Source organism: Chlorocebus sabaeus, unplaced genomic scaffold, assembly GCF_047675955.1.
Source record: "Chlorocebus sabaeus isolate Y175 unplaced genomic scaffold, mChlSab1.0.hap1 unalloc_scaffold_285, whole genome shotgun sequence".
Taxonomy (NCBI): domain Eukaryota; kingdom Metazoa; phylum Chordata; class Mammalia; order Primates; family Cercopithecidae; genus Chlorocebus; species Chlorocebus sabaeus.
In genome coordinates, this window is record NW_027327576.1 from 353,556 (window position 1) to 379,313 (window position 25,758).

General features: G+C 31.8%; 1 protein-coding gene and 1 long non-coding RNA gene across 2 annotated transcripts in view; both read left to right on the forward strand.

The window, feature by feature from the left end:
- The window catches only part of LOC103215795 (uncharacterized), a 126,496-nt gene extending 122,016 nt beyond the window's left edge, over nt 1-4,480 (forward strand). The window contains 4 exon segments of the mRNA XM_073014106.1: nt 484-697; nt 2,011-2,194; nt 3,267-4,230; nt 4,233-4,480. Of these exon segments, the coding sequence (XP_072870207.1) occupies nt 484-697; nt 2,011-2,194; nt 3,267-4,230; nt 4,233-4,393 (1,523 nt within the window). The 3' untranslated portion in view covers nt 4,394-4,480.
- Nucleotides 4,481-5,480: 1,000 nt separating this feature from the next.
- LOC103215794 (uncharacterized) overlaps nt 5,481-25,758 on the forward strand; it is a 35,395-nt gene continuing 15,117 nt past the window's right edge. The window contains exons 1-3 of the long non-coding RNA XR_012092363.1: nt 5,481-5,850; nt 15,370-15,595; nt 25,557-25,717. This is a non-coding gene — a long non-coding RNA (uncharacterized lncRNA). The remainder of the gene's footprint in view (nt 5,851-15,369; nt 15,596-25,556; nt 25,718-25,758) is intronic.

The window sequence follows — 25,758 nt, forward strand, 5'->3', positions numbered from 1 at the left end:
CCAATTGTCTCCTCTCAAATGCTGTCTCCTGATAAGATATTATCAATGACAATGTGTACCCGAAACTTCATTAGCAATTTTAATTTCAGCCCGTCCTGTGATCTCACTCTGCCTCATTTGCTTTGTGATATTTTATTACCTTGTGAAGCATGTGATCTTTGTGACCCACACCCTATTTGTACACTCCCTCCCCTTTTGAAAATCGCTAATAAGAACTTGCTGGTTTTACAGCTCAAGGAGCATCACGGAACCTGCTACATGTGATGTCTCTCCCAGACACCCAGCTTTAAAATTTCTCTCTTTGTACTCTTTCCCTTTATTTCTCAGATCAACTGAAACTTAGGGAAATAGAAAAGAACCCATGTGAATTATCAGGAGTGAGTTTCCCCCAGTAGTTCAGTGTATAAGTGATTGTTAAAATATGCAGCCCTTTATATCCCAAAAGTACTAATATATTTTATTTCTATCTCTTCCTTGAGACAGATTCAACTAGCCTATCAATAAGCTTGGATGCAGTTCCTTCTTGTAAAAGAGCAAGGGAACTTAAAAAAGATCACTGTGAAAAACTTGCAGCAAAAATTGAACGAATGAAAAATAAGTTTTGTGTACTAAAAAAAGAACTATCAGAAACAAAAGAAATAAATTCACAGTTAGAGAATCAAAAAGTTAAATGGGAACAAGAGCTCTGCAGTGTGAGGTATGACGTCCTAGTTTTAAATGAATATTTCAACTATTTATACTAAAATTATGTAGGATATTTTTGTAATAGCTGACTTACTTTTTGAGGTTTAGCTGGAGAAAAAAATCTCTGTCTTGTAGAGTGTCAAATTCTTTTAAATAATACAAGTTCTTAAATGTGAATATTTCTGCTGATAATTAAATGCATATTTATTTAAATCACAATTTTAATGGCTATATAGAAGGCCATTATTTGGAAATCCTTACTTAACTTACTTAACAAATTAATTTTTTTGATTTTTAAATTTCTGTATTGTAAGTGATGCAAGGCATAACTGCATGCAAATATTTTTCTACCTTTCTAATTATTGACTTGGAATAAATTCTTCAATATAAAAATATTTGACTAAATTATAAGAAGTTTATAAGAAGTTATTTGTTCGTTGCTTCTAAATTATTCTCAAGAAAATTTATATTCATTTACAGCTCAACAAACAGAGTGTGAAATGGCCATTCTTTTCTCCCCCAAAATCAATTTCTTTTAATTATACACGTTTAATGTGCATGGAATGTAGAGAAAATACAGAATAATTTATTAGTTTATTCAACATCTCTTGCTCTCCTACATAAATAAAATTAATTCAGAGTTCTATGTTAAATGCATATTATTTTTATTCTTTAAGTATTATATTCTGTCTTGTGATAAAAGAGATTTAAAATTTGTTGATAAAATATATAATAATCAACAAGATACATTTAAAGCATTACTTAAAAAAGAAGCAAAAGATATATGGGATATCAGATATTAGACTATTTAACCTAATCTGAGATTTTAATATTAAAATTATTTTTAGGGATACTTGCCATATTTTATAAGTATGAATATTTATGTCTAATAAATCAGTATATTGTTCATAAAAACTAACCAGTTAACTTTAATCAGTCACTTTAATCAGTTAACTCTAAATGATCTGTCCTCATTGTGGAGTAATTTTGACTGTGTAAGATTTTTAAAAAGTAATTTTCAACTTATGAATTTGCTGGATAGCTTCCAGTATTCTTTTCCATAACAGTCATTGCTAGTTACAGAAACAGTCGTTAATAGTATGAGAAACTTTCTAACTAGAAGATGTTCTTTCCTCACCATTTTTCAAGTATGTATGTTATTTGGAAGAGGTTCGAGTAATAAATACCTGAGAACTAGAAAGAAAAAAAAATTCAAGAATATAGGAATTTTATTGGAGTAATAAACTAATGTAGTAATAAATATATCTCACAGTGAATTCTATTTTCTAACAAAATGAATTTTAAGATAAGTATGTTTAATGGCAGATTGACTTTAAACCAAGAAGAAGAGAAGAGAAGAAATGCCAATATATTAAATGAAAAACTTAGGAAAGAATTAGGAAGAATCGAAGAGCAACATAGGAAAGAGTTAGAAGTGAAACAAGAACTTGAACAGGCTCTCAGAATACAAGATATGGAAGTGAAGAGTGTAAGAAGTAATTTAAGTCAGGTAAATCAATCTCTGATAAAAATTTTATATTTCTAACTTTATTTCCCTCTGATTTAGTATGAATTATTCAGATCTAAATCAGACAAAAATGTTATCTTAAAATTATCACTTTTGTAGCTACGGTTATTTGTTATAAATTATGACATCCATGTAGTATCTTATTTCAGTACAAAGAGCTTTTGAAAACAATGATTATCCCTACCGTATACTTAGTGATAATTTATTAGTACGTAGTTTTTTCCTAGCAACATAGTTAACATTTAATACTGACTCAAACATTATGAAGAGGAAGCAAAAGTTATTGTCATAGTAAACAAGCTCATGGTTTTCTATGTAGGGCTCTCTAGATTTTATCATCTTTCTTTTGTTTTGGAAATTGAAGACTTCTTTTATATTTACATATTTACCCAGTAGAATTAACTGAGATTTGGTGGAGAGGTCCTGGATGTAGACTCATAAGACTGGGAGAAAATCCTACAACTTGTTTATATTTTTAATCTTTTCCTTTCAGAATTGTGATACCTAAAAGTGCTTGTTACAATGTCTCAATTTATCAAAAATTCATAAATATAATTCTTAAAATTAACTATATATTTTTAAAAAATAGAATATCTAGAGAATATTCTCAGGAAAAAGGAACTGAAAGAACTTTGGGAAATTTTTTCTGTCTAAATATATGCAGCACTAAGGCTCTTAGTATGGGATCTTGTATAAGTTAGACATCAGAGTGTAAACCCAGTTTTTGTAGGCAGTCAAATTGATTAATCTTTTATTTTATGCTGTTGAGTTTGTTGTAATTCAGGGAACATTTTTTTTTTTCAATTCTGAGGCTCTTAAAAATTCTCTAATCATTTATTTTGTACTTTCATGAATTCATTGTCTTCAAATAAATGTTTGAACTTTGGGGAATTTATGCTCTATAGCATTTGAAGTTTTGATTCAATGGTTCTTCAACTGATACCTACTTATAAAAACCCTTTCATTGTATAAATGTACAAGTTATTCTTTAGTTTCAGAGGAACCATGATATGCCATTTTGACTGCTAGCTAAAGTTTATTTTGTTTTATTTAGGTTTCTCACACTCATGAAAATGAAAATTATCTCCTACATGAAAATCGCATGTTGAAAAAGGAAATTGCCATGCTAAAACTGGAAATAGCCAAACTAAAACACCAACGCCAGGAGAATGAAAATAAATACCTTAAGGAACTTAAGATTTTAAATGAAAAAACTGCTGAACTTCAAATGAAAAACGAAATTGCCATGCTAAAACTGGAAATAGCCAAACTAAAACACCAACGCCAGGAGAATGAAGATAAATACCTTAAGAAAATTAAGATTTTAAAAGAAAAAACTGCTGAACTTCAAATGACTCTAAAACTGAAAGTGGAATCATTAACAAAAAGGGCATCTCAATATAGTGAGCAGCCTAAAGTTCCGATGGCTGAGAGCACAATGCTCACTTCTAAATTGAAGGAAAAACAAGACAAAGAAATACGGGAGAGAGAAATTGAATCATACCATCCTAGACTGGCTTCTGCTATACAAGACCGTGATCAAATATTGACATCAAGAAAAAGCCAAGGACTTGCTTTCCACATTGCAGGAGATGCTTCTCTGCAAGGCAAAATTAATGTTGATGTGAATAATACAATATATAACAATAAGGTGCTCCATCAACCACTTGCTGAAGCTCAAAGGAAATCCAAAAGCCTAAAAATTAATCTCAATTATGCAGGAGATGCTCTGAGGGAAAATACATTGGTTTCAGAACATGCACAAAGAGAGCGAGATGAAACACAGTATCAAATGAAGAAAGCTGAACACATGTATCAAAATGAACAAGATAATGTGAACATACACAATGAACAGCAGGAGTCTCTGGAGCAGAAATTATTTCAACTACAAAGCAAAAATATGTGGCTTCGACAGCAATTAATTCATGCACATAAGAAAGCTGATAACAAAAGCAAGATAACAATTAATATTCAGCTCCTTGAGGGGAAAATGCAACATCATCTCCTAAAAGAGAAAAATGTAATTACAGTAACCATTTAAAAGACTGTATATATAAATATGAAAAAGAGAAAGAAGAAAGAGAAGTAAGTATCAAAAAATATAAATACTTGTCAACCTTCCTGAAAGAAAATTTAAAGCATATTTGGTGTTGGTTAAATGCTGAATCTAGTAGAATATAAACAGATGATAAATATACTTACTATGTCAGCTTAGAAACATACCTCATCTCCACCAAATGAAAGTTAAAGCTGAGAGAGACGTTACACTTTGAGTAAAGACATTGTGTCACTGATGAAATTTTAAGTTTAAGATTTTTAATAGATGAACGTTAATGACATTGGGTTTTACTGTTGAAATAAAGGTTTTAATGTCTCTTTGTCACCACATTTTATGACCACATTGAAGCAGATAAATGGGAATGCCCATATCAGCAATTAGTATTTTGAAATTCAGATTCAGTTCAGCAATCTACCTTGACAATTAATTATAAATTTTCCAGAGGAACTGAAGTGTATTTGAAGTATATTTTGAAGTGTACATTTCTGCATCTTGTAATAATACTTTTTTTCAGTAGCTTTTTGTATATTTTAGTTGATATAATTTTATTTTCATTTATGTCAATTTGACTTAAATCTGAACGTATTTGAATCTCAAATTACGTATTGTTATAACCTCTCAATTTTTTAAAGACATCTGCATTTTATTAAATAATACCTTAGGAAAAATGTAGTGAATTTTATAATATCAAATTTGATTTAATCACCCCACTGGTATTTATAACTTATTTTGAATATTGTTACAAATAATTTGCTCATAATTTATATTTCAAAGCTCAAAGACTATCATGTCCCAGAGAAAGGTCATTGCAGCTATCTGTGATTTATTAGCTTTGCATTGGATCCCCATTTTACAATTCATGTGGGGTGGCAAGGTTCATGTATAGTACAAAATAAGCGAGTAGAGAAGAGAAACATAGCAGTTGAGGTCAGGAGAGATGTGGAGAGCAGGTTACCTAGGGTCTCTAAAGGCTTTAAAATAAAAATAGTTTTATTCTGAGATAGAAATCTATTGGAAAAATTTCAACAGGTGATTGAATATGTGAGGAACTTTGATGTTGATTTGTGCTTCTAATATAGAAGAAAGAAAGCATTCCACTGTGTAGAATTTACCACCACCAGTCCTGCCCCAACTTTTTTTTTTTTTTTTTTTTTTTTTTTTTGGAGACTGCAGTAGGTTGTGAAGCATTACAGATTCATTAGGGGACAAATAAATGACTAGTGGGATGAACCTGGTGTCTAGTAAGAGACTACCAGTTTGGCAGGAAGATAGCACCTTCTTTTGTCCTTGAGTGGATTCAGTAATAAGCAGCAATGTGTACAAATGAAGAAAATAAGCTGAATCAATATATTTGGGGATTTTTTTAAAAGTAAATATTGTTAATTTGATAAGATGATTTACAAAATCAATAACAAATATGTCTTGTCAGGTCATTGTGAGACAACTTCAAAAACAATTGGCTGATCTCAATAAACAGTGTGTGTCTGAGACCTCACTAGAACTTACATCACATTATCACATTAATCTCAAAGATGAGATATAGGATTTAATGAAGAAATGATTTCAAGTCAAAAGTCAAGTATGTATTAAATGTAACATGCCAACAGTGAATCTATAGCTGGTTAAGTAATATAAATTGTTTTATGATATTAATTTCCATGGGAAGACTTCTTTTATATGTTCATTATAATTAGTTTTATTACAATTCTATTTATAATATGCTTATTTTAAAAACTGTGGCTATCATTCTGCAATGTTTTTCTTATAATTACCTATTTTTTCATAATATTTACCCTTAAGAAGATTAAGAATTATACATTGTTTATCCCACAAGTTGAGAGACTATTCTTCAGATAAACAGTATTTTTCAGTGATTTATGTTGCCATGGTGAGGCAAGCCATATTTAATCAAAGAAGAATGTGTAATGGAATATTCCAGAAAATTATCTTATTTCTTAGCTCCACTTTTGTGAATGGATGCCAAGGACATTATACTACTCTCCAAAATGCAAATGTTTAGGTTAATATACACAATATTTGAATAGCTAGGCAATTCTTTTATTTTTTCTTTTTAATTATATTGTATAAACATATACATATTTAGATCATGTGTAGTAGGCATATTCAAAATAGAAAATAAAGGAAATTATCTTGATACTGACATTGGATGTTTAAGAAGGAAATTTATTGGGAAAAAATTTCACGTATCATACAGTTCACACATTTAAATTGTACAACTCAATGTCTCTTAATATATTCACAATGTTGTATAACCACCACCACAATCATTTTCAGAACATTTTCATCGCCCTAAAGAGAAACTTCGTATGTCTTAGTCATCACCACCACTCACTGCTATGTTTCTCCACCTTCCCCAGTCCTAGGCAACCATCATCTAATTTTTGTCTTTATAGATTTTCCCGTTCTGAACATTTCATAGAAATGGAATCATACAATTTGTAGTGTTTAATGAGCAGCTTCTCTTACTTAGCGTAGTGTTTTTAAGGTTCATCTATTTTGTAGTACATATCAGTATTTCATTTTTATTTACTGTCCAATAATACTCTATTGCATGGCTACAGCAGCTATTCATTCATCAGTTGATAGATCTTTAGGCTGCTTCTCCTTTTGGCTATTGTGAATAATGCTGCTATAAGCATTCACTTACAAGTTATTGTGTGGACCTATGTTTTTATTTCTCTGCCACTGGATTTTACATTTACTTAATTGGGCCGATTTCCTTATCTCTCTGCCTTCCTCATGCTTTTCCTCCATTTTCAGTTTTTGTTCATCTGTCCTCATTCATTCAGACTTGGTGGACACATTTTCCATTTTCATGAAGCTTTCTCTGACTGTTCTGACTCTCATTGACCTTATGCTTCAGGATGTGTTTTCTAGTTGGTGCAGAACAATTTAACTTTCAGTTGTACATTGCTTTATTTTTTCATGAGACGTAATCATGTCTTATTATAAATTTACCTAAGCAGAGGATTATATCTGACATACATGCTACCTGTTATTATATAAATTGAAAATATTCTATCTTACCAGTTGTTACAACACAATTAAATTTATTATACTGATAATTTATTTTTTCAGACATTGACATAATAAAGTTTTATTTGAAATATATTTCAATCAATAAATATAAAACAGAAATCACTCTAATAGAGGAGAATTGTTCTAGTCAATAATCAAATTTTTTCTGACTGTTGAGAAAAATTATGTCTGCATTTTAAAAGTTTCAGATTTTGAAGCTTCACATTTTTGAGTAGGGATTTTCAACACACAGTACAGGGTCTCCTCAGTTTGCAGTGGTGTTACATCTTGATAAATCCATTATAAGTTGACAATATTGAGAATGATAAACATAGAAAACACATAAACTGTATCTAGAGAAAAATGGTTAATAAAAAAAGAAAAATCAAAAAACCATAAAAGAATGCTTACAGAGAATGAACGTAGTTACCTTATCCTGAAGTTAGGTAAGAATCAGAAATGTTATGGGGACCAAATGAGAGCTTTCAAAAAATTATCTTTCTTAGATCTGAATAAACAAACCTGGAGTATTGTGAACTGTTGATGACAATGCTTTGAGGGCATCTTTGGCACCAAAATATAAATATAACTACTTATTTTTTCACTTATTGTTAGCATTTAGTATTTTATGCATAAAAACTTTTTTACCAAATAAATTTTGGCAGTTTAAATTCCGCAAATGATACTAATGAAAGTATAAATCATTTTGGGTTGTTTTAAAAAAGGTTATGTTTCAATCTGTCATTATTGGAATAAAGTGTATAAACTGCATATTATAAAATGGTTTACACATATATAACTCGTGAACTCAAGAGAAATAATATTTTTAGGAAAGAAGAGTGTCTCTAGATTTTTAATAATAATTTAACTTCTTTAAAAGACTGAATATAGAAAAGAGAAATTAAATGAATGTACTGTGACTTAATGCAATCTCTGGAGCATAATTTGGATTGGGAAATAAAGAAAAAAAATGAATCAGGAAAGAAATAACTGGGTAAGGTTTCAATATTTTAGAACTTTAAAAATATATATTAACTGTAATTTCAACATATTTATTAAAACTGAGATATAAATTTGACCTAACCTGCATTTTTATAATTAAACAAATTATTCAATCTTAATGCGTTATCAGAGTCACAGCACAAACTGCAACTTTTTTGAATACCTAAATATCACACTCTTATTCTTTAATGATTTTGAAAACAATAATGGCAATGCCTTTGGCATATAATGTCAACTGCTCTCTTCATTATCTACTTTGAATTTTTATTTCTGAAGATGTGTTTGTATTTGGTAATCTTCCGGGTGGTAGTGTGCATATCTGCTGTTCTTTAATATCTGAAAATCTGCCCTTGTTGTTTTTAAACATCATCAAAAATTATCTCGATTAACTTTTATTTCAGTCTCTTTGATTCTGTTTAGTTTTTAAATATATTATGGATATTTACTTATTTTCTACTGGTACCTCCCATGCGTATGTGAGTTATGTATATATATCACTAAACTTCTGCTGTTTTTGATACACACATACACATGTGTATATATACACATATATTATATATATATGTTATAATAAAAATATGCATTACCTAAAAAAGAGTAAAATGAGTAATTGTGTTTCTGCCACCGAGAGTAAAAATAGAATTTTCCTCAGTGCCTTTGAAGCCCCCAACATGGCTGCTTTTCTATTTGCTGAGAACTTTAATTTGTTCTCTGATTCCAATTAATATTTTTCTCTCATTATCTTTCTCTGCATGGTTTTGGATGCCTTTCACTTTGTTAGCACTGTGCTAGCAAAGATCTTTAGATCTCTTCCTACAACTGTCGTTAAGTCTTCACATGATCTCTCATTTCCTTTTCCCTCCTCAACTCGGACTGTTTTCTTTTCTTTCTATTCTACTTTGAATAATTTTTGTGATAATTTTTGTGTGTGTATTCTTTTCTTCCTATAGACTGTGGTCAAAATGTATCAAAAATGTATTTTTGTGTCTTTTGCAAATATTCACATATAAATATGCTTTTCCCCTTTGATGCTGATCTCTGAGTGAAAACTCGTATTTAATAATAGGTTAGTATTTTATATTAACATATTAGGTTGGTACAAAAGTAATCGTGGTTCAAAAATCATGATTACTTTCCAACCAAATACTAAAATAAATATTAATAGTTTATTTATAAAAACTCTATATATGGTTATAATATCGATCCTTTATCTGTCATATATGTTGTAAAATTTTCTTCATATTACTTACATAAAGTTAAATTTTGTTAGAATGTTTTCAAACTGTGTTACATTGAAACAAATGAGAGAGGGATAATTTATTGATTTGTTTCTTTGTAGGTTAGAACACATTTGTTTAAAAAAAAAAGAAAAGAAAAGAAATTGTTAAATATTAGTCTGAAACATTTTGATTTAGTCATTCTGTACATTCCTGCAGATATAAGGAGCTTTTAGAAATAACAGAAAAGAAGTTAAAGGAATGTGAAAATGGAAAGCTTAATTTCCATGGAGATTTTAAAACTGGTCTACTTGAAATGGATATTCAGATGAATAAGCTAACACATCAAGTACGTTTTGGGACCAAAAGAGGTACCCAAATACTTTGGGGAAATAAAAATCTCTCAGTGCTTTGAGAAGTGAAAGAGATTTGTTTTTTAATTTTATGGACTTAGAAGAATACATGTTTAATGTATTCTTTTTCTATAAGATGGGCATACTGCTCATTCTGTGTCTTGAACCCTGGCCAATGATATAAAAGCAAGCAGTACACCATCCTATGACTTCAAGTCACTAGTATCAAATCGGTTTTCTTGGTAACAATTTTATTGAGGTATAATTAACATGCCATGCAATTCACTCTTTGAAAGTGCACAGTTTAGTGGCTTTTAGTATTTTCACAGAGTTACACAATCGTCAACACAGTCTATTCTAGAATATTTTTATCACTCTTAAAAGAAATTCTACATTTTTGTCAGCCACCGGTTTCCCATTCCTTGCTCAGTTCTAGGGAACCACCGATCTACTTTGTTTGTATATATTTGCCTGTTCTGTATGCTTCATCTTGTTCACATCACAGTATGTGGCGTGTTGTGACTGGATTCTTTCACTTAGCATAACATTTTCAGGGTCCTCTGTTGTAGCAAGTATCGGCACTTCATTTCTTCTTATTGCTGAGTATATTTCATTGTCTAGATATAACAAACATTTTATCTACCCACACATCAGTTGATAGATCTTTAGGTTGTTTCCATTTTGGGCTATTATTAATAATGCTGCCATGAACTTTTATGTATAAGTTTTTGTGTTTGCATGTGTTTTCATGTCTCTTGGGTGCATACTTATGGGTGGAATTGAAGAGTCATATGGTATTCTATGTTTAACTTTATGCCCGTACATTTTCCAAAGCAGCTATACCATTTTTCATTAGCAGTATGAGGGTTCTAATTTCTCCACATTTTTACCAGGAATGATTCCATGCTAGTGGTGGGAAGTGGCACCCCTCCATGGTTTTGATTTGCATTCCCTAATGACTAATAATTTTAATCTTGTTTTAATGTGCATCTTAGCTATGTGTATATCTTTTTTGGAGAAATGTATATTTCTTTCCTTTGCCCATTTTCTAATTGGGTCATCTTTTTCTTTCTGAATGGTAAGTGTTCTTTATATATCGTAGATACAAGTTTTCTAAGAGAAATACAGTTTTCAAATATTTTCTCCTACTCAGTGGCTTGCCTTTTTACTTTACTGTTAGTATATTTTCAAGCACCACAGCTTTAAATTATAATGTTAATCCATATTTTGAGTTGTTATATCTAAGAAGCTACTGCCAAATGTAGTCATAAAGATTTATTCCTGTCTTTTCTTTGAAGAAACTTGTAGTTTTAGCTCTTAAATTTAGCTATTTTATTTTCAGATAAATTTTAAATACAGTATTTGCTGGGACGCCAACTTTATTCTTTTGCATATGGATATCTGTTTGTCCCAGAACCATTTGTTGAAAATGCTATTCTTTTCTCATGTAGTAATTTTGTTATCCTGGTTGAAAATCAATTGACCATACATGTGCAGGTCTATTTTTGGATTCTAAATTCTAAAACATTGATCTCTCTATTCTTATGCCAGTACCACATCAACTTACATGATAACTCTTTTTCAATCATTTTGCATATTACCAGCTATATATTATCATGCATAATAAAAGTTCAATATAAAGAAACATCTTTACTTTTTGTTTCTTGAAAGATTCCGTGGCAAGCTTATTCCTTGCTGACTCCATGACATGATGGGAAGTCAAGCTTACAGAGACAAGAGTCCTTTCCTTTGTTTCTCTATTCGAACCTTTAGTCTCTCATTGAATGCCTCTCTCTTGAGTCCCATTTCCATCTAATCTTGGTCACATCATCTTCTTACAGTCTACTATTTCATGCATTAGGTTTTATTAACTCATTGTAATTTGCACAGTCATCTGTAGATGTTATCCATCCTGGGAGGAGAAGAGTCAGTCCAGGCTATAAGCTTTTCTCATTGGAAATGGAGCTAATTCATCATCTTGCAGTTCACAGGTAGATCCTCTTTTGACCTGGCACCTGATTCTTATGTATAACACCTGGGATGATCTTTTCTTGGTACAGTTCCTGCATTCTCAGAAATCACAATTCTCTGTAACTACTTCCCTCTGCTTAAATAGATCAAGATGCACAGGTATATTTTATAGCTTCATACATTTTTTTGGAATAAATATTTTATCCTATTCAACTAAAAAGTCTCAAAAGTTCAGCACTAAAAAATAGGTTATGTTCAGGCAATTTATAAGAGACAATAGTAAAATTAGTTGTTTAAATTTCAAAATATCAAAGCTAATTTTTTTGTATGATATGAAGAAGGATTGTGGTACAACATAAAGATTAAATGGTCTTAACTTCTTCGTATAGACAAACGTGAAGTACAGTAAAGGGTACATTGTATTTAATTTATTAACATTCAAAACCTACTACATTTATTTTACTTCTGAGATGATTAAAAATGATTCTATAATGTTCTCTTTATTTTCTCATTGAGGAAAGGAAAATGAATAATGAATGCCAGATTGATTACTTCATACTCTGCGGCTTAGCTTTCTTAAGATTTTACTTCTATGAAATCAGATAATGTCTGATTTTGATTGTTAAACCAAATATTTTTAGTTTTCTAGCTGTTGCACTTCAAAACTTGCCTCTTTGCTTCCCTGCCTTACTGATTTCCTAACTTGAGTGGAAATCCTAAAGAAGCACACTTGCCTAGTAATAAGAATTTTTAATTAAAAGGAATTTTAGGAAATCTTTCTCCTCAGTAGCTCTTATGTCTGTCTGTCTTCTACTTTTCTACTGCTTCTCATTAGCATAGTTTGACATGAAAAAAATTAATATCAACCTCTACTAGATCATACTTTAAAGGTGACTAGTTCCTACTGTGTAAGTTTTCTATTGTAATTTTTTAAATCAATTTTTATTTTTATTGTTTCCTAACAATCACCCACAATTTAGTGGGTTAAAACAACATTTGTTGCATTAATAAATCTGCCATTTGGGAGAAGCTTGGCCAGGACAGCTTGTCACTGTTCCTCTTATCTTTCCTGGGGACAGCTCAAAGACCGGGAAAGTACAATAATCTGAAGGTTTGCTCAGCTGTGTGTCTTGTTGTTAATGCTGGCCATTGCCTGGAACGTTGGCTGTGGCAGGCAGCCAGATCACCTACATTGGAGCTTCTAGGCATTCATAAATGGAACTTGCTTTGAATAAATGGAATATGGTAAGAGTTACACCATGAGATTTGCAGCATTAGCTTAGAAAAGGCTCTCTATCTCAAACTGCTTGCGCTTGGTACCCCCTTCCCCTGTTTTAAGTGAGGATGGTCAGGCCACATACTATTAATTAGCTGTAAGTCACTAAGACTGGCCCGTATTATTATTTTTTTAATGAGATGAATTTTTTTATATTTTTAGTTGACATGTACATACATGTTTATGGGATATAAAGTAACAGTGATATCTTCTCTATATATGTATACACTGTGTAATGCTCAAATCAGGATAACTAGTATATTCAATACCTCAAACATTTATTATTTGTTTCTGTTGGGAACATTTCCAATCCTCTCTTCTAGCTTTTTGAAAGCATACCATAAATTATAGCTAACTGTATTCACCCTACAATGCCACAGAACACCAGAACTCATCCTCCTATCTAGGTATTAGCTATTATCAATTTAGTAAATATTGCTGATAAGTATTTTAAGCTTCAGCTTCTCGTTCATGTATTTAAAATTGCTTTCTGAATCACTGACTTAAAACAAAAGGAAACAAATATACAATAATTATGAAGCTTATAATTACTTTAAAATGTACCGTTTTGGTTTGTTTTCTTTTTAATTTTAATTTTTGTGGGTACACAGTAGGTGTCTGTGTACATATATATATACATATATATGTATGGGTTACATGAGACATTTTAATACAGGAATGAGATGCATAATAATCACATTAGGGTAAATGGGGTATTTGTCACCTCAAGCTTTTATCCAATGTGTTACAAACAAATTAATTATACTCTTTTAGTTATTTTTAAATGTCCAATTAAATTGTTTGTTACTGTACTTTTAATTTGTTTAAACACAAGCAGAAACTCAAGGAAACCTATAGCACTTAAGAGAGCATGGTATTGTTTCAATAAATAAGATGGAGCTGATAGTTAAAGATCTGGAATCTGAACTCTCCAAAATGAAAACTGTAGAAGACTTTAATAAAACAGAATTAGAAAAATATGAGCACCTCTATTTAGAAGAATTAAAATTTAGAGATTTGTTGTCAAATGAACTAGTCAGTCAAAATATAATTATAGAAAATAAGCTCATTAATTTACCTCAAAAGATTAATTTTTAGTGAGACAGGGTCACAACATCAGTGGGAAGTGAAAGTTAACTAGATAATATAATTATGGAAACATGGTGTTAGTAAATGAACTGAGCTTCCAAATGTTTGTCCAGGAGAGTTTATGTCTCTTCCACATTTGTTGGTTTTATATGGCTTTTTTTCCCCTTCCGATTCACATCTAGTCAACCTGATCTATTAGTCTTTCAGCTAAGTATTTTTGAAGCATTTAATTCAGACAGTAGTATCGTCATTAAATGGCTTTTCAACATGTCCCCAAATAGAAATACTAATAAGTTTAACTATTGTTTGGAGGATTAAAATTGAGACCAAAATGGTCAAGTACAATTACTACTACATTTCACTTTCTGGCAGTTGGTAAATTAACTTTCTTTGGTAGTGATCTTGGGAATTATCATTAGACAGCACCCTGAGAAAACACCCTGTATAGTTTTCTTATTCTTTATAAAAACATCCTTGTGAAATGGGGAATTACTAATACAGAGATTAAGGGATGTATAATTCACAAAATGGTTAAAAATAACACTTTTGTTAGCCTGAGGGTGTGTGTGGAAGACAGAAGGACAGGCCCCACCTCCGATGCCTTGGTCACAATGTTAGTAGCTGACTGCCTTTGAAGCTGTTTTAGTTCTTTTTGTCTCCCCTGGGAGTTGTTTGTGTGAATTACTTCTCAGTGTCAAATGCTTAATTGATCCCAAATAATGCGTGAAAATGTACAAGAAATGTTAAATCAAACGCCTGAAAATGTATTTGAGGGATAATTTTTTTTAATCTTTAAACTGGTTTAATAAACACATATTTATAGCTTTTTTAGTTTTAGTTTCTTAATTGTATGTATTTAAGAAATACAACATGACGTTTTGATATATTTCTACATAGTGAATAGTCATGGCAGGCAAAAAAAAAACTTTTTGTTAGAAATTCTCCTAAAATATATATGTACTTTTTAAGAACAATTTAAAACCTATAATTACATACATTAGGCATGCTCTCACACGTCTTCATTGTTAAAGTACGGTTTAATAGGAAATGTTATTATTCTTATACAAGGGTTTTCTTTTTAAATACAAGTCCTTTTCTAATTATGTAGGATAAAATAAAATACTAAGCTTTTTCTTTTGCAATCTTCATAGAACTCATGAGAGACAAGCAGAGACCAGTAAGAAACTTCTTTTGGAGAAACAACAGACCAGATCTTTATTCACAACTCATGCTAGGAGGCCAGTCCCAGATTTACCTTGTGTTGGAAATCTTACCAATAGTTTGAGTCGACAGAATACTTATTTTAGAAGAAAAATTCATGATTTCTTCCTGAAGCCTACTACATAAAATAACAGTGCAAAGACCTACTTGTTCAAGGTTAGTTATATTATCTTTCTTCCTTTGGTTTTCAGATGTCTGATGCAATTCTTGTTTTTAAGTAGGTGAAATACTGAGTTAATTGACTCGTATGTTAAATAATGGTCAACATTACCTGTGTTAACAAAGAAAGAAAACAGAAATTTTACTAAAAGTCCCTGGAGTTCTCATTTTTATGAAATACCTAGTTGTTAACTTCATTCAATAAACTTAAGTAACACATTTTGATTTGCTTTAAAAACTGCATTTAAGTTACATTTTAGAAAGTGAATATTATTCCCTAGTAACTAAATATATACTTGGAGATGTTTTGGCTTGCTTTCTGATTGGTTTGAGTTTAACTGTTGTTCATAACACTTTTAATGCTTTCTTGTACCATCTCAAGTTTTGTGCCCCTAATCAGAAGTGAATGTTTGACATCCAAACAGTTAATCACATGTAGATGTTCATTATTTAAAGTAATCTAAAATAAATACATTTATGAAGTAAATAAACATGGAACACTTAAAGGATTCATTTTTTTGTTTTTAAGTTAAAAGTCTTATAATTTTTTTTACACAAGACTGGGTCTTTAATTGCCACTATACCTACATCACTTTTTTTCTCAGTTTTTGTAAACTCTCTGTTATTGCTGTGCAATTTTACAATAGCTTGAAAATAGCTAAATCATTCAACTCTTTAAATTTTTAAAATGATGTTCACTTGTGTCTATCACTTGAAATACTGATGACTAATATGGCAATGATATTGAGTCTTTTAATGGCAATTACAACCACACATAAACCATTATCTTCTTTCTACCCAGAATTCCATAAAGCTGTGCAGGGTTCCCATTTACCTTGATGATGTAGCAGACATCTTACAATCCAACTAGATGATTTTATTCATAGTGAGAATCCATTTCTGAAGATCCCAAAATGATGCCAGCAATGACAAGATCTATAAATTAAAGCATTGATTATAGATAGATAGATAGATAGATAGATAGATAGATAGATAGATACTCCATTTTTGACTGGGGGAGAAATTTTAAAACTGTGTGCAGTCATCCTAGCTACTTAGGAGGCTGAGTAGGCAAAATAATCACTTGAGCCCAAGATTTACAGGCTGTAGTGTATCATAATCACAGCTATAAATAGCCAATGCCCTCCAGCCTGGGCAACTTAGTGAGTCCCTGTTGAGGAAAAAAACAAAAACAAAATAAATTATTAAAAAACCCACAATTTTTTGAACTAAAATAAATAGGTAGGAACTAGTTTTCAATGTGTATCACTGTCACTGAAATACCCATTTCAATCAATGCACATTGGCTTATAGTTTTGATGGTGATTTCACAGTCTCTTTAATGCAGAGAAAAGTAGTGTATGCTTATGTTAAATGAAATGTTTTTTCTTTACCTGGCTTCATATTCTAAAAAATTCTAGAGGAGCAAATCTAAACTTTCTCAGACAGCATTGCTGCTAAATAAAGGGGAACAATTAAATGATTGTTTTAATACATAAATTAGATGATCCTAGCTAGCTGAGTTTTTAATTATTTTGATAGCTTAGTTTTATTTTTCTGAAAAAAGAGTGATATGATCAGGGTCTAAGTGCTTCAGGGTCATAAAACTGCACTTCTGGGTACAAAAAGAGGAAGAATGTTAAATACTACTGTGAAGTTTAATCATGATGCACATGTGAAATTTTCTTATCTTTTTTTTCCAGAATAATCAGCTCATGTATAATTTCATAAGATAATGAAAGCATGTATAAATACGAATGTAGTGCAAGCAAAGATTTTTGAGAAAATATTTTCTCTTAGTTTTTAGGGGGCAAAGTGCTATTTATTTTTAGTATTTCCAGATATGTTGAAAGACAGTTCATCTTAAACTTCATTAGTAGTTCCAAAGAGTGCAGGGTTCCTTTGTGGGCAATTGGTTTGCCAAATCATGTTTGACTTAATAATTCTATGAAGATTCAGTGACATGTTTTCATAACTTCTTTAGAATGACCTGAAAAAGTTCTTATGTAATTGTTTACAAAACTCTTAGAGATACAGAAAGAAGGTGCCTACTAGAGTTGCTAAAATTTAATTATTTCTACTAGGAAAACATCTAATAATACTATGAGAGTTGGTACAGATTATCTAAAATAATACAAAAGGTAGGTTTTTAGAGGGAGCATTACAAACAAGAAGATATTTAGACATTTTTGGCTATAATTCTAGAAAGTAAAATGTTAAAATATCTAAATATAAAATATGTTAAAATCGCATTGATACTGAATGTATTTATCTTCTTTATTTACAAGGTTGTGATATTTTGGAATATTGTTAATTTGAAGTTCTTTCTTATGCCGTTTTTTAAACTGTAGAGAAACTGATTATAATACCTCATTTTTGTTGCATGTGATGGAAGTTGTGCTAGATGTCAAAGCCAGTGTTCTCTATGTTGATCTCTTTTGCCAGTTCTTGCACCTGTCACCAACACATTAAGTTTAGCCTTACCACTTAACACTATGATAGCTATCATAGATAACTATGTATACTTTTTCCAAACGTTTACTTTGTTTTTATTTAAATTCTGAGATGCTTTGTTCCATATATGGGAAGGAATTTTATAATTTTATTGGTTCTTTAAAAAATTATATTGTAAAATTCAAAAATTAAAATTAGCTTCAAAAATACATCAGTCATTGGATCCTTTTGCACATAGAATGTTTTTGTGATAACTGAAATCTTCACTTTATACCACATTAATGAAAGATAAGACTTAGCTGGTTTAAAGTTTTTTTTTAGGTTTGAAAGTTGTATAGTACCTGTGTGTCTAAGACAATGTATGGCACCCAGTAGTCACTTGGTACATGTTTTTTAAATGTTTGAGAGAGGAAGACTCATTTCTACATTGATTGGATTTGGACTTCCAGTACATTACTGACTCAAAAGGTTTCTAATAATTTATTTAAGTAACTTTTCTATTTCTCAAATGTTCATTCAGTTTAGCAACTTCTTTTCTAAATGTAGTTATACAGATATGTCCAAGCTAAAACCATATTTCTAAGACTGTAGCTTTTTACATGGTGGAACATTGTGTTGCATGGTGGAACATTGTGTTGCATGGTGGAACACTGTCATATCAGAATGTTGAGTTGCACATTTTCCACAGAATGTTGAGTTGCACTTTAAATATATGTGTGGATCTATGCTTCATCTATCAGGTCTTTGGTGAATGAAGTATTCCCCATTTTCTTTCTCTGTGACACAGTGCATGTTTTTAATACTCACAAACTAGCAAGTATAATTGCCTTCAGACATTATTGATATTTTGATCTTGAATTGCAGTGGTTTAAATGTGCAAACCTATTTGATTATACTACATGGGAGTGCATAATTACTGTCATAAAACTTGAGTGCTCCTTAAAATACAGAATGATATTACATTTTAATTTAAAAACATGGTTACTTGAAAATATATTAATTATGGAAAAGTATGTGTGTGATGTATATGTATTTATCAAATTGGTCTCAAAAAGACAATACAGCAATATTTTTAAACTTATAATATCAGGTACAATGTAACAGTAGCCTGTCACTAAGTTATTGTTGAAATAGTGAACATTGTATTTGTTGGGCTTTACTATTGTGATTGATTTTACTATATTTCTTTATTTCCTTTTTTTTTTTTTTTTTTTTTTTTTGAGACAGAATCTTGCTCTGTCACCCAGGCTGGAGTGCAGTGGCGTGATCTTGGCTCACAGCAAGCTCCACCTCCTAGGTTCACGCCATTCTCCTGCCTCAGCCTCTCAAGTGGCTGGGGCTACAGTTGCCTGCCACCACACCTGGCTAATTTTTTGTATTTTTAGTAGAGATGGGATTTCACCATGTTAGCCAGGATGGTCTCGATCTCCTGACCTCGTGATCCTCCCACCTCAGCCTCCCAAAGTGCTGGGATTACAGGCCACTGCGCCCGGCCTGATTTCACTATATTTCTTTATTTACAATCTTTATTCCAGCCCTTTCTCTTGTTAACATGGGGGGTTGTGTTGAAGAATATAAAGTTACAAAGTCAAGGAAGTAGGAAACATTTTTACAAGTGTTATGTAGCCATCTTGGTGGGGCTGTGGTGGGGTAGGCTGCAAATGACGCTCCTATTTTTTCTCTGAGTTCAGAACATAAGAATCAAATGGACAGACATCAACATACCAGCTTTATTGCTGACTTATGACAACTCATGGGAAGATGTGGCTCAGATGTGCAGCCACAGTGAGCTTCTGAACATTTCTTCTCAGACTAGGCTCTTACACACAGTTGCAAGTGGAAGAAAGAGATACTTGACACTGCCACAGGAGCAGGCAGCTTCCTGCAGAGATGACAGCCAATCCAAACTCATGTCACTGTAGGCAGACACACGTTTGCAAAGGGACTCAAAGCCAAACAAATACACTCAATGTGCTTTGCCCAAATTTACTCATTACATAAATCTTCCCTCCTCCCAAGAGGAAAGTAGAGACAGCATGAGCCCTCACATGGAAACTTGAAGCCAGGGAAATGAAGGCTCACCAATTATTTGTGCATGGGTTTAAGTTATCCTTGAAATTAAGTTCAGAACTTTCTTTGTATGTACCAATTAATGACAAGAGGTTAGATAGAAGTATGCTAGATGGTGAAGAGAAATCTGTTTTGTGTCTTCAATTTTGCTAAAAATAACCCAGAACATGGATAATTCATTTATTAATTGATTTTGGTAAGTCAAGTCCTATTTGGAGAAAATTAATAGTTTTTCTAAGAATTTTCTCAATATCACCTGGCTTGATAAAGTTTTTCTCCTTTGAGTTCCTTTTTTCCCTTTTTTTCTATTTTTTTTTTTTTTTTTTGGAGTTTAACAAACTTGTTTTTTACAAATTGATTATGTTGACTGTCACTCAGAGATGTTATGATATTAATTTCTATTGCTTACTTTGTATTCATAATTTTAGAATTCACTATTTAGCTGGACAGCTACTTTTTAACCTATTGCACCTAAACATGTTTGAGCTACAAGACAGTTTTACCATATGCATGCATTTTCTCTGAGTTATATTTTTAAATGTATACATTTCTCCTAAATATGGAGGAAATCACTGGCATCAAATGCCAGTCTCAGACAGAAGACCTAAAGCCCATTTCTGGCCTGGAGCTAATTGGCTTTGTGACCTACAGTAAGACATAAGTGCTCTGAGTTTGTGTTGCCTCTTTTGTAAAATGAAGGAGTTTGACTTAATCAGTGACTTTCATAGCTTGAAATTTTTTAGAAGAACAGAAAGTTTTTTTAAAAAAAGTTAGATACAACCATATTATATAAAATAGAACAGGTACAAGAAGAGCTAACTTGCTAAAGAAAGGATGGAGGCTCTGAAGCTGTGACTTCATTATCCCTTAATACTGCTAGGTCCTCTGTAGTATCTTAGATTTCTATGGGAAATCATTTAAAAACCATTGTTTATGCGAGAGCCTTGCTAATTTCCTAAAAATTATGTATTTTACCCTATAAGGAGCTAATATAACTTTTGATTTAGTATTATTCATAAAATTAGGTTAGCAGTTTATTAAGCTTCTGTATTTCCTCTGGCAATGTTTAATATCTCATAAGCTACACATACTTCAAAGCCATCACCAACACCCTTTTCTCACTGAATAGAACAGTGACTGATGTCATGAAGATTCTTTTATCTCCTTTTGCCTTCCATAATTTGTGCCAGGTACTGTATGAGGTACTTGATTGGAAATAATAATTCTGAATTTCAATTAAGAGAAATATGAGAAATACGTGGATTTAATAGGAAAGAAATAACAAAATTGAAAGGGACTTATGAAATGAAGGAAAAAATCTTAAGGGTAGCCAGAGAGAAAGGTTGGGTTACCCACAAAGGGAAACCCATCAGACTAATAGCAGATCTCTCGGCAGAAACTCTACAAGCCAGAAGAGAGTGGGGGCCAATATTCAACATCCCTAAAGAAAAGCATTTTAAACCCAGAATTTCATATCCAGCCAAACTAAGTTTCATAAGTGAAGGAGAAATAAAATCCTTTACAGATAAGCAAATGCTTAGAGATTTTGTCACCACCGGGCCTGCCTTACAAGAGACCCTGAAGGAAGCACTAAACATGGAAAGGAACAACCGGTACCAGCCATTGCAAAAACATGCCAAAATGTAAAGACCATCGAGGCTAGGAAGAAACTGCATCAACTAACGAGCAAAATAACCAGTTAATATCATAATGGCAGGATCAAGTTCACACATAACAATATTAACCTTAAATGTAAATGGACTAAATGCTCCAATTAAAAGACACAGACTGGCAAACTGGATAAAGAGGCAAGACCCATCAGTTTGCTGTATTCAGGAGACCCGTCTCACATGCAGAGACATACATAGGCTCAAAATAAAGGGATGGAGGAAGATCTACCAAGCAAATGCAAAAAAGTAGGGGTTGCAATACTAGTCTCTGATAAAACAGACTTTAAACCATCAAAGATCAAAAGAGACAAAGAAGGCCATTACATAATGGTAAAGGGATCAATTCAACAGGAAGAGCTAACTCTCCTAAATATATATGCACCCAATACAGGAGCACCCAGATTCATAAAGCAAGTCCTTAGAAACTTACCAAGAGACTTAGACTCCCATACAATAATAATGGGAGACTTCAACACCCCACTGTCAACATTAGACAGATCAATGAGACAGAAAGTTAACAAGGATATCCAGGAATTGAACTCATCTCTGCAGCAAGCAGACCTAATACACATCTACAGAACTCTCCACCCCAAATCAACAGAATATATATTCTTCTTAGCACCACATCACACTTATTCCAAAATAGACCACATAATTGGAAGTAAAGCACTCCTCAGCAAATATACAAGAACAGAAATTATAACAAACTGTCTCTCAGACCACAGTGCAATCAAACTAGAACTCAGGACAAAGAAACTCAATCAAAACTGCTCAACTACAAGGAAACTGAATAACCTGCTCCTGAATGACTACTGGGTACATAACGAACTGAAGGCAGAAATAAAGATGTTCTTTGAAACCAATGAGAACAATGATACAATATACCAGAATCTCTGGGACACATTTAAAGCAGTGTGTAGAGGGAAATGTATAGCACTAAATGCCCACAAGAGAAAGCTGGAAAGATCTAAAATTGACACTCTAACATCACAATTAAAAGAACTAGAGAAGCAAGAGCAAACACATTCAAAACATAGCAGGAGGCAAGAAATAACTAAGATTAGAGCAGAACTGAAGGAGATAGAGCTCCTTCTACCATTTATTTTTTGAGAGTTAGGAGGGTAAAAAATGGCCTCACTTAAGTTTGTTAAAATAAAGTATTCCCTACAGAGTTCATATTTCTTCAGTACAAAATTAGACAATCTGTTGAGAAACATGTTTGATTTTTATGGAATCAAATTTATGTATTATAAAAATATAAACAGGATGTAAAGAAGTAATGTAATCTTTTACACATAGGAATTAAGTATTTAGAACAAGAACTTTTTGGGGAAAAGATAATAGCATTGCCTTAGTAGTTTTTTAGTTGAAGTCACGTGAAAGTGTACATTTTCATACTGTTTATTAATGGTAATATAATATTCTTCCAGTACAGCCTCCTTCCTTTATCTGGTGTTGAGTTATTTCCTTTACAAGACCTCTCTAGTGATGTGTATTGTCACATCATTAAATTTACCAGGCATGTCTGTAACATTATAGTCACAGATATGTTATGAAGTACAGTCTCTCAAAATATGGGAAAACATGTTTGTCTGAAAATGGTGAAGGCTTTAAGTATCATATTTTCATTGGTATTAAAGTGTCCAGTGTATACAGTACACAATTTCAGACCTTGTTGGCATATGGCAAGAGAATACCTCTTATACAAAAGATGTAAAGAAGAACACTCCAGATGGAAACACTTGCAATGGAGCTTGAAATACTCCCACACATTTCATTATTAAGTAGAAAACTATAATTAAATGATTCTTAAAACTGATACTAATTTCTGAAAAGGCATCAAAGTTATAAATATGCAGCTATTTAATACTTTCCTTCTTTCTAATTCTAGAAAGTTATAAATCAAACTAACTTTGAAAACTGGTTCTAACCTATATTCTTTTTTCAAACAAATTTTATGAAATCTATGTGTTCATATAAAGAAATATCAATCATAACATAGATCACATGATATTCTTACTTATTCTCTTGCCAGTCCAGTTTTCTCATGACATTATGCTAGTACCACTTTATTTGCTTGTGTATTTAAGGTTCTGTGCTGAAAAGTTGATAACATATAACAAACATTAAAATGTAAATTTTCTGAAGGGGGAGAATGGGATGTTAATTTAAGGAAAAATCTATTGAAGTGAAAAAACTGAACTTTTATAAAGGACAGAGTTTTGCTAAGAATTAGAAAGAAATACATTCACTGCAAAATATGACTTAAATTCTCTAACCTTTGTAGTACTAAGAGAAAAACTCATAGAACAATATTATTTGTAATTTTTTTCTCAGATTAAACAGCAGTACACATGTATAGTCTCTATTATCTAAACCTAAAATAAGTTAGAATTCTAGGTTATTTATATGATTGTATTTTTCTATTTAAGCAATTCTCATGTTCAGTATAGTCTCTGAAAATATTAAAGGGCACAATTCTGTAAGTGATACATCATTGTCAGGATAATTTCTCTTCTTAAAATTAAACATTTTAAATAATATTTGACTTATTTAAAATGTAGCAGGAGTGGCAGAAAATACCACTAGAGCAGGAGAAGGTACATTGCAAGATTTATTAGTTCAATTCAGATTTATTAATTGGTTTCTAAAATAAACTATAAATAGGAAATGTCTATTTACAGTTTGCTTAATTGATAAGTACATCAGTTGGCTATTGTTTGTTCAATAGATAGTATGCTAATTATTTTTGTATACACATTTAATGAAAGATATAAACACATGCTTATAATTAAGAGTATATTTATGATTTTCAGCAAACTATCACAAGAACAGAAAACCAAATACCACATGTCCTCACTCATAGATGGGAATTGAACAATGAGATCACTTGGACACAGGAAGGGGAACATCACACACCATGTCCTATTGTGGGGAGAGGGGAGCGGGGAGGGATAGCATTAGGAGATATACCTGATGTAAATGACGAGTTAATGGGTGCAGCACACCAACATAGCACATGTATATATATGTAACAAACCTGCACGTTGTGCATATGTACCCTAGAACTTAAAGTATAATAAAAAAAAAAGGAGTATATTTATGCCTCATTAATTTGTCATTTTCCATATCTTTAGAAAACTCTCAAATAGTCGACATATCTGTTTTTGGCTCTAACTCTCTGCCATCCCTGTGGAACTTTTAGCCTACACACTGCAGTTGTTTTGAGAAAACAAAGGCATCATTCTCTTCTCAGGGTTATGGTTGTGATTTAAGGTCAACAGACCTAAGACTCATCTCGTAATGCATAGCCAAGCAGTTATAGTTCATAAGCAGTCATGTGACTGGTGACATTTTAAATCTTCAGTCTTTGACTTTGTCATTGGTTGACCTTCGTCTTCAGTAAATGTTCTACATTTCTTGGAATACAATAAAAAATGCCCAAGTCAATTTGGTTGTTGTCAAGTTACTCAGATTTTTCTCACCACTTACTAGTACTCCACCTCTAGCATCCAGCCAACGAGACTACATAGAATTTCACAGTGATCTTTCCCAGCTCCAACTCTTGGCATTTGCTCCTGCCTTCTGTCTGACATATGGTTTTGTTGTCCTTCTGGTATCAACCTGCATATCTCCTCCACCAAAAAGTCTACAATATTGACCCAAAACTTGGATGTCCCATCTGTGTGTTCCAGTAGTGCCCTATTTTAAATCTGTCATGATATCTATTACTAAGTGTGAAAATTACCTGTTTGTTTTTTCAGGTTATATAATAGTGTAACATTGCCAAGAAGTGGATTATCTCATCTTCATCCTGTAATTCCAGTGTTTGTCACATGGTTGTTGAATAAATGAATAAAGAATGAGAAAGCCAGAAGCTCTGATACATAGTCATAATGATAATTATTTCAATGCACAACTATGGGTGAGTTATATTTAACAACAATTTTGTATAATAGTTACATA